Here is a 10,250-nt window from a genome sequence, read left to right as displayed (position 1 = left end):
CCTGCTTGCCGCCCATGCTGCGTGCATTGGTGTAGATGCACTTGAGCTGGGCTATCGATTTCGCCCCCGGCATTGGCATGCCACCCCTAGACTTATCTCTAGTGAGCCTGGTTTTGTCCCCTTCCCCCTTCAAACATAGTTTAAACCTTGCTTACATTCATCAAAACATTAGTTGTGCTTCCCAGTTGTTTGTTTTCCTGCCTATAGAACTGTGCAGTGTTTGTATCCATGGATCATCAAGAACCATAAGAATTATTTGAAATTTACTAGATGAAGTCATTTGTTGCAGTTCCACTTGGGTTCAGTAGCTTAAAGAATAGAAGTTTTAAACACTTCCACGAACATGTTTAAGGGGAATACATAGATACATAAATATTTACAGTATATAAACCTTCTTGTAAGACAGAGTTGTATCAAAGAGGCTTCTGTAGTTATTCCATGCAGTGAACTAACAAGTCAGTTAAAAACAGATGCACTGGCTCTCAAATCAAAGTCTGCTTTGATGTCTGCCTAGGAAACAATGCATAAAAAAATAAAATAATCATGACATACATAATTTCAGAGAAGAATCCTAGACTTAGTCTGTGAGGCTTTTGCTAAGTAGACTTGAGACCTACCTAGATACAGACCTTCTCAAAAATCTGAAGCAGCTACTGACCTCAGGGGCACAGCAAACCAAATTGACTGACTCAAATTGTCAGGCATTAGAAACAATAAGTCATATTTTGAAAAGTGAAATTGCGACTTTATATGAGTAAGCCTCTTTCTCTCCTTAATGCAGTGGGGCATTTGTTTCAGCTTTCTTAATAGAATTTCAATTCTGTACAAAAAATAAGTTTTTAGGTATTTTTATAAACTACTTAGAAAGGTGAACCCACTGGGAAGAGAGGGGACAAGCAGGTTTCCATCCTGCTTGAAAGGAGCAGATGTTCTGCCAGTAACACACTATTATATACTAATATTAGTAGTGTGATTCTACATTAAGGTATGGTTGACTTGAGAGAGACTGCTCATTTCCCTCTTACGAGCTGTACAACTGTAAATAAAGTTAAGGTTTCGTTTGCTGAATGAGGTAAGCCAAATCCAAGATACTCGCTAGAGTGTGCTGCGCTCCTTACAATGCACTTGGTTGACCTTTATGGAAATTGTTGAAATTCTATTTTCCTCGCACTTCTGCTGCTTTACAAGGACCTGCATGTTTACACCCTTCACCACATACACGACCCTTTTTTCTTTCTTTTATGTCAGAGAATCTCAGCATCAGAGAGAGGGCATAAAGAAGCGTCCCTCTTCTATAGAATGTAATTTCAAATGCCTTTTTTATTAAAGTAATATTTTCCAATTGTCGTTGAACTTTCTCCTCCAGTTTGTAAACCCTCTGTATTTTAAATTGCTTTCTAGTACCTATTTTGAATGCGTGTTTATGTAGGTTACACTATTTCAGCTTTCATCTGATTCTGAGATCTGAAATGTTCCGTGAAATTTTTTTATGCAAGATCATAGGAGAAATTCCGTTACTAATTATTGGTAAAATAATTGTAATTCTTTTGCTAGCTATTGCTACTATTAATAAATGCATTGCTAGCGTTGATGATCACTGGCATTTTAGTTTATAACACAGTGCTGCTGATGGAGCTGAAATATACCATTAATTTGTGAAACAGTAATGTTGATCATAGAGTTTTAGTGATCTGCCAGTGGTCCTTAGCTACAGCTGACTAGATGATGCGTGTGTAGGTATATTTCTTTCTTTTTGAAGAGATGCCAAGAGTGGGTTTAAACGTGCAGGAGCTCATTTGTCATCAGAGATTGCTCCTGGGAAGTCCCAAAAGACTCCTTTCCTTTATCTCTCCCTTGTCTCCCGTGGCAGTGTCATGAACAGAAGTGAGCTCCTCTTTCACAATATAAAGAATCAGTCTTTTTTGTCCCTGTGTTCACAGTCAAAGCACATTTTTAGCTCTTCATTTTCTTCTGGAGTTACAGGTACACTTGCTTGCCAAAATGATCCTCTTCATCATCTGTTTAGTCAGATGTTTGTGCCTTTTTCCTGTAGTTCTCAACGCTTGCCACTAATCTCCCAGCTTTTTAGATTTCTAGATTATTGTCACACTTTGGGATGGAATACGTAGAGATGTTAAATGTATTTGCTGGTACTACCATTTGTTTATCATAAGGGACTGACCTTGTTTGTGGGCTGTGAAGTAGAATAGTGGTAGCCAAGAGCCACTGGAACCTCACAAGGTACAGGATAGTATGAGAGATTTGGGTATAAATGTGGTTTTGAGAGAGGAGATTTACTGTGTGAGCAGGGAGTTAAATATGGAGGAATGGGAGGAGCGCAACATTGAATTAATATGGTTAATGGAACCAGAAAACTTGTAAATATTTACAACATAAACTTGAAATCTGTGCCCTCACAGGTTAAATCTTGTATTACGTTTTACTGTATTATTATGAAAAAGTGAATGGAAATTATTTGTGAATTATTATGGTGTTACCTCTTGAGTCTCCCAAGAACATTTTTGTTTTCTGTTCCAGGGTTCCTATCTTTGCCCCTTCTCCAGTGGAAAGTATAGATGTGTGATTATATGATCTAAATGGTTTATTATTCTTCACTGTCAGCACATTAAGTTGTTTATATTCTGCATTCACAACTGCTGTAACAAAGTTCTAAATAATAGATCTTGATAGATGCATTCACTAAGAATCTCTAAATTTATTTAGTTCTGCTAAACATTGTGGAATAACATACAGAAAGCTCTGTGGAAGTATTTAAGTGGGATGCTTGAGGTGTGAGCATGGCAGAAGCCATACGCCCAGTGACTCAATGTGGTATTTACAAGCTAAGTTGAATTACTTAGCAGTATTTCTTTTTTTTCATAGCCTTTCATGTCCCCTCGGTACCCTGGAGGTCCAAGGCCACCTTTAAGAATACCCAATCAGGTAAGGTTTTATCACTGATGCACCGTTGTGGTCCAGGGTGATGGTGCAGGGGTGGGAACAGGGAATGTTGTCTTGTTGGCTACCAATGGCTCGTTGGCTACAAAACTCACTCCATCCCTCTCCACTCCATTTTGTCTGACCATGAAATTAGTTCTTTTGATAAGGTGTGGCCATGCCACTCCCAGCTCACTTTCCTATGCTGAGTTAGTGTCTACACCTCAAAATTTACTGTGCGTTAAGCCTGTTGGCAGAGGGAGGATAATAGTTGCCTTGTGTGGTGCTGCATTAACCTCAGCTAGCCAATGCTGCCTATTCTGAGGTGAAGGCAGAATGTCCCCATAACTGTTACACTCTCTAAAGTTTCCTAACCACATGAACCAGTTAGCTCTGAGAATTTTTTTACTTAATTCTACGTAAAATGCACAACTCCCTCCTATTCTTTGTTGGATATATGAAGTGTATTTATCTCATAGTAAATATGGAGATTTACTATGAGAAACAGATATCATAAAGTGCCTTATGGCTCTTATAGACACTCTGAGGACTTTATAAAAGCATCAAATTCCCAATTTTCTCTCATTTCCATCAAAGGATATGCATGCCAGTGTAACAAGAATGAGTAATGAGCTGCTGTTCATCAGCAGAGACCTTTATTGGCCCATCTGTGAAAAGATGGTTCTGGAAGCAGATAGAATTTGTATTTTTAAGTTCTCCACAGTGCAGATAGAGAAGGAGAAAGCGGTCGTCAGCAGATGAAAAGTTAAAGATAAGCAGACAGAAAAATATCGGTGGGTCTCTGAAAAGAAAAACTGTCATTTGCAATCTTGGGAAAGGTTGATAGGATAGATGGAACGCGTGTTTTGGTCCAACTTAAACTTCCAGGACTGCCTTTCTTGTTGTCACAGCTTGATGAGGAGACTTTCATACCCCAAACTCAGTTCTGGCTATTTTTTATATCTGTATAACACAATGTCAACAAACTTGTCTTTAGCACTGGCACAATATTGCCAGAAACTATGAAGTTTAAATTTTAATGAGCTGGATATATCAGGTGGCAAGACTTCAGATATTCCTCTACATCAAACATGGTGATGTTTGGGAGCAGGTTAAGCTACCTGTACCATAGCTACTTTCTCACAAGGGAAATAGGTGACTTAATTAACCTTGCTGAAGTGATCATCAAGGGACAACGTAAGAATGCAATGTCATTAGCACTTCAGTTAAATACTTGCTACAGACATACTGTAACTCAGTACAAAATATCTTCGTGATTTTTGCACCTTTCAGTAATATCTTAGCCAGAGATACACCAGTGTTTGGGTTTCACATAGTCCTTTGTTTCTCTTTCTATGTTTCTGAACACTGTAAATACTGGCAGGTAGAAACTGGATGTGGTGAGTGCTGTGAAAGCACTGCCAACCTACAGTTTTAGTTTCAGAAGTGTTTTTGTCTGCACATTGTGATATTTTCAGTTCAGAGCTGTAATATAATCACATAATCTTAGTGAATTACAGCTCTTGCAATTCATTTACATTATGCCACATTCATGAATTACTGCTTTTTACAACACTGCCATTATTTAAGTTACAGTATAACTGGGCAGTGTGTGGAAGTAATAAACTATTGTAGTGCAGCTTTAAGGCTGAAATTTTGATTAGACGGAAGTCAGTAAAATCAGAGTTAAAATTCCCACTGTAACTATAACTATTCCTTAATGCCTTGCAGTAGGGATTGTGTTTCTTAGGCAAGGAAGGGTAACACAGGGCATGCGTGCACAGCACAGTCCAGTGCTGTGTAAGGGTTAGCTGAGTTAGATCTAGGTTTTGTAGCAAGGAAAGTTAGTACCTACCAAGTGCCGCACGAGTGTCTCTAAGTTGCCTCCAGTACTCGATCACATCCTGCAAGATCAAGCCCTGCAAAGGTATTTGCTGTTGGCAATGCATTGTGCTGTGCAGGTACACTTGTTTTTCTTGAAAAGTGGTATGATGTGTTAGAAAGGAACCACAGATCCTCATGTAATGATCTGCAGTGTAATGACTGCATGAGTTAAGTCTTTGGTCACGTGTGCTCATAGCAGCAAATGCCTCCGTGTCCTTGCGTGTCACCTGCTATCTCTGCCAGAAGTGACCAGTTCCTGCTTTGCTAGTATTTGACACTTCTTCATGCACTTAATGTATTGTTCTTATGTATCGTCCAGACTTCAAGCCACTGAAGTACATGTAAAACTCTGATTTAAATGATGTCGTCTCAGATTATTTGTTTATTCCATTAATCTTGCAGTTCAGTAACTTTTGACTGTATTACCTTTGAGGTAATAACATGCATCTTAATTTTGAATTTCCTACCTCTTGTGGAAACAAACTGTATAATACTTTCAGATAGGTTCCCCTTTGTATGTATCCAAGACTACTACAGTATTTCCAGGTCGAGTAACTTATCCATTCCCACAGTAAGCAATACCTGTATTGCCTGAGTAGATTACTTTCATAGAAACAGATTTACTCTGGATAAATTTTTACTGAAAACGTGGTGGTGTTTTGAAATGCTAGTGGATCAGCTACAAAGATCCGTTCATAAAAACATTTTTCTAGTTGACTAAACTATAGGTAAGAGACTGTAGAAATTAGCCTTACACCTAATTCACTTTCTATAAACCCAAAGGGCAGATTAAAATGTGGGGACATAAAAGCAATGTGTTTGATTTGGACCAGAGGTGAAGTAACAACACTATGTACCTTCATGCTCGAAGGCAAGATTTAGGAGTAAGTTTTGTGACTGCTGTTATCTCCTGTAGATGAATAATAAGCTTATCTTGGCATTGATGCCCTTCAAGAGTAAGGCAGAGTGGAAGATAAAATGTCCCCCACATCACAGCCCTAATTACCCATATCCTGTGAATGCTGTGTGGTTGGCTCAGTTACGGCTCACTCTCAGAGAATATCAGTGTCTGCATCTTGACCTCTGAAAGCAACTGTTAAAATAATGGTTAAAAGGGAAAACTGTAGCAATATAAGCTTTGGGTAAATTGCCACCCAAATTACCCAAGAAAAAGGCAGTGTTTGGAGGTTAAATAATAGGTAAGCTAAAGTGAAGGAAGTATTGGGGGGGGAAGGCAATTTAGGCGATTATATTTTGGAGATTATTTATACATAATTCCACAGAATTCCAAGAGTTTGTCCATGCAAATCCATAGTCAGGGTCATAGGACATTCAGGACTTTCAGTTTAGTTAGGCACTTAGGACATTTAGTTAGGGTGTTTAGGAAAGTTAACTCTTCCACATTACTGTTGTCTCAGAAGAAACATCCAGGAATTAAAAACAAAATATCTGCATTATGTCTTTAACGTAAATTTCAAAGCATTATATGCTTCTAACATACGGTTTCTATGCCTGCAGGCACTCGGAGGTGTCCCAGGAAGTCAACCATTATTGCCTAGCGGGATGGACCCAACACGGCAGCAAGGTGAATGAAATAATTATTTGGACCGTTCAAAAGCACTGTCTTCTCAAACTTGCGTCTTCCTTTCTGTGTTTCAAAGCTTACTGCAGCTTTTTAAGCTTTTTGTTAATTAAAAAGGAATTATTTGTTAAAGTTGTTTTAGAAGGTGCTTGTGTATTGCAGTTTTTAAAGTTACATAATTTTATTTGCAGGACATCCAAATATGGGTGGGCCAATGCAGAGAATGACTCCTCCAAGAGGAATGGTTCCGTTAGGACCACAGGTACCTTCCACAGATAGATACCCATTTTTATTGATAGGCCTATACTTATACTATATTACTCTGGCTTTCCATAGCTTGAAGATGGCCAGGACTTGTTCTTCTAATCCCATTTTGAAATAAACTTTCTGTTTTACAAAAATTATTTCTGAGTTGCAGATGTGCAAAGTCTAAAATGAAAACATCAGTCATTGTAATTAAGATTTGAAATTAAAAGAGGAATCTCTTAACTTGCTTATTTCAGAAAAGTTATGTTTGTCCTACAGCCAGTGTATGTTGTAATAAAAGGCTGACATTTGTAAAGGAGATCAAGGGTTGAGTAGATGTTTCCTCATTCTCCCAACCTAATTGACTATGCTGCTCAGGAGGAAAGGATTAATACTTCTAACTTAGGCAAACTCTTTGTACCAAAAATACCCCCCAAAATTCTGTAAAGTTTTTCTTTCATCCACTATTGATCCAGATTCTTGGTGAGTGCTAGAGAGATTTTAATGTAAAATGAGAAGTTCACGCTGCCATTTCTCCCCCTTGTCAATCGCAAGCATCTGTCTAGCTCTGTTTTTGAGGAGCGAAGCAACCTTGGATTGCAAGAATCAGCCTTCTCCATGGTGCTGACCTGGTCATAATTTTTCATAGGTTCTTTCTTCAAAAGTATGAAAATACGAGTGGATATTTGTCAGTCTTACCTTTCAACAGTAAACTAAGGCAGAAAACAAATTAATTCTGATGCATACCTGAAATATAAATCCAGAAGATTATTCTGTATTTTGTCAGTGCTCTCAGTGAGAGAAAATTGTGGTGGTGGTGGTTCATACTGGTGTTGCCAGTATTTTGTTTTATGGTTTGCTTATTGTGGCCACACTTTGCATTGTTACTTCCCCATTTCAGATAATCTCTCCAGTGACTTCTTTGTTCCTTGGAATAGCAACTGAATTTTAAATTATTAAATAGCTTTGCCTTTCAAATCTGTTCATACCTGTCTTTACAATTTTGGGTCTTCTTGGTAGAAACCAGTTGTGCAGTTCTACACAACATCTGCTGTGTGACCAACAAACCATTTGTAAATACATTTGTTATTTTTTCTGTAGCATTGAAGTATATTTACCATTTGCCTTTTGGAGGTAGAAAGAAAAGCTTTGCAATGCTGCTATGTGAGATTGAACTGATACTTTATGCAGCACCATTAGTCACACAGCAGGCAAATCTCGTGCCAGTTTTTATAAGGATAATTTTTCTAGGTTTGCTGTCTCTTTAAAATCCAGTGTTTTTGTAAGGTTCTTCTTTCTTGTACTGAACATCCTCTTAAAATGGGGAAAAACGTAGCTAATCTACACAAAATATAAGTTCAGAAATAAATCTTTTCTATAAATGGATCATGATCTATCTTTGTATCTGGCATTTAGGATCTTCTCAGAATGCAGTTCTAAAAGAAGTTTGGTGAATCTTTCACACCTACTTTTAACGTCCTCTTGCTACAGTGCTGTAAAGTTGACTTAGGTGTGCCCATAGTGGGAGGCCCTGCTACCTTGCTGCACAGGCAGTCAACTTGCAAAACGCTTAATGTGCTGATACAGAAATGCTTATGTCCAGTGTAGCAAGTATAAATTTACCTCAGTTTTGTGTTTTATGATTCTAGACTGTTTCAAACTAAGTAACATGAAGCAAAAAGCAGTGGATGGTTGTAAATGCTTGAATCTGTGAAAAGCTCCGAAGAATTAGGTTCAGGCTTTTTTCAAGCTGTAGTTGTGCTAGATGAATGGGGTACTTCCTCCAGTGTGTTGACTGCTACTTCTCCCCATCCTTCATATCTGCTGGTGAGCCTCCCACATGCTCCCTAATGCTTTCTAGTCAAAAAGAATCAGGTCATCTTAAATATTTAAGAAAAAAGTCTTGGCTAATCTGGCTCATTTTGTCCACCTGATGTTAGGGAGCACTTTTATGAACAACTCAGCTACCAGATAAACAGTGGTGGTGGTGACTTTGAGTAAAAAGCTGTAAGGAACAAATTGGGGCACTAACTTCTGCAGAGAGCTTAGCTGCAGCTGAAGGAACGTGTATATTGGTAGCCTTAATGAAAGCGCTCCTATTTTAGGACGAAGGAGTACATTTGATTAGAATTAGCAGTAATTAGAGTTAGAAGTACATTTGATTAGGATTCTTCCAGTCCTGCAGGATTCCACAGAGATCTTTAACCCTGGTCCACACAAATGATTCCTGAATTAAAGTAAAGAGGGGAGATACCAGACAGACCAAATAGGGAGAATGGCTCAGCCCTCCACACCAAGATGGAAAAATGAAATAAAATAGATACGGAACTGCTGTTCTGTTACAGTCAGAATGTGTTCTCTTCCAGATCCAGTAGTGCTAACTGGGGATGTTACTGTGCCCAGCTGCTTTGACTACCCACCAGTTACTGCCGTACAGTTCTGACAGAGGAGTTGCTCAGGCAAAATCATCTAGGATAACCTAGGTTAAACAGGTTTGAGTTGATCTGGCTGACTTTTGCCTGAGCATGTGCACCAATTGGTCCACTGGCTGCCCACAAAAAGGCAAGAATGAGTAGTGATTGATGACCAGCAGCTGTGGATAATACTATCTTCAGGTGGCACTGTTGGGTCTGGAAGAGGACATCTGTTTGCAGCCTCTGGTTGTATGCTTGCAAGCCAGCTATTGATGGGACACTTTTAGGATTATTAACAATGAAGAAGATTTTAAGTTTTGGGTTTTTGTTTGCAGCAACAGAACCTCCTCTCCTAGTTATAGATCAGTTCTAGATCAGTTCTAGATAACTGATATGTCATATCAGTCAAGGTATAAACAACACCAGATCCACACTTTGAATATCACTGCTGGATTTATCCCATGTATTCATGACTTCATGTTTACATGGTTTTGTGAATCAGACCAATATAGAGAACACCCATAAGCTGGAGTCGTACAGTTTATGCAGTTCGTAGTATACTATACATGAAATAGACTGTATTAGTTTTATTATTGGAAAATAGACTGCAATAATGACCTAAATTTTTTTTAAGTAAATCACTTCTTTATCCCCCCCCCTCCAAAATGCACAGCTGTTCATTTTAGAGAAATTACTATTACCCATTCTTTTGAAATATCAGAAAAATGTAGCAGGATTAGCACAGATTAGAGAGTGCATTATGATTGTGAGGTGAGATAGACTGTTCTGGTTGTATTCCTCTGAATAAAAATAGGTAATGATTTAGTTACTCATGTAAATAGTACAGTTAAACATAATATCAGAGCATAAACTCAGATTTTATAGGCATCGGGCAATTCACTTGGCATCGCTATGACATTCATTATCATATTAAATACTTTTCATATTAGTTACCCTAGACTTATTAGAATTGACTGATTAGAAGAGAAATCTGATGGTCATGCTGTATATTATAAAAGTGATATCATATGGTGTAATTTTATACAAGCATTTATTGATATCCTAACAAAATCTAATGAAAAATAATTCTATTTCAATTTCATGATGTAGAAATCTTAGAATCTAAGTCCAGGTTTCTGACTGTGAATGAGCTCCCTCTGCATAAAAGTTGAATACATTATAAAACC

At 38.1% G+C, this 10,250-nt stretch overlaps 1 protein-coding gene across 1 annotated transcript in view; it reads left to right on the top strand.

Moving 5' to 3' along the window:
* The window catches only part of SSBP2 (single-stranded DNA binding protein 2), a 152,725-nt gene that overhangs the window by 112,994 nt on the left and 29,481 nt on the right, over window positions 1–10,250 (top strand). The window contains exons 7-9 of the mRNA XM_009331787.1: window positions 2,884–2,943; window positions 6,340–6,406; window positions 6,595–6,665. Coding sequence (XP_009330062.1) covers window positions 2,884–2,943; window positions 6,340–6,406; window positions 6,595–6,665 — 198 coding nt within the window. The remainder of the gene's footprint in view (window positions 1–2,883; window positions 2,944–6,339; window positions 6,407–6,594; window positions 6,666–10,250) is intronic.

Source organism: Pygoscelis adeliae, unplaced genomic scaffold, assembly GCF_000699105.1.
Source record: "Pygoscelis adeliae isolate BGI_AS28 unplaced genomic scaffold, ASM69910v1 Scaffold19, whole genome shotgun sequence".
In the NCBI taxonomy this organism is placed as follows: domain Eukaryota; kingdom Metazoa; phylum Chordata; class Aves; order Sphenisciformes; family Spheniscidae; genus Pygoscelis; species Pygoscelis adeliae.
The sequence above is the reverse complement of the archived record's forward strand: the minus strand, read 5'-3'. Positions and strand labels throughout refer to the sequence as shown.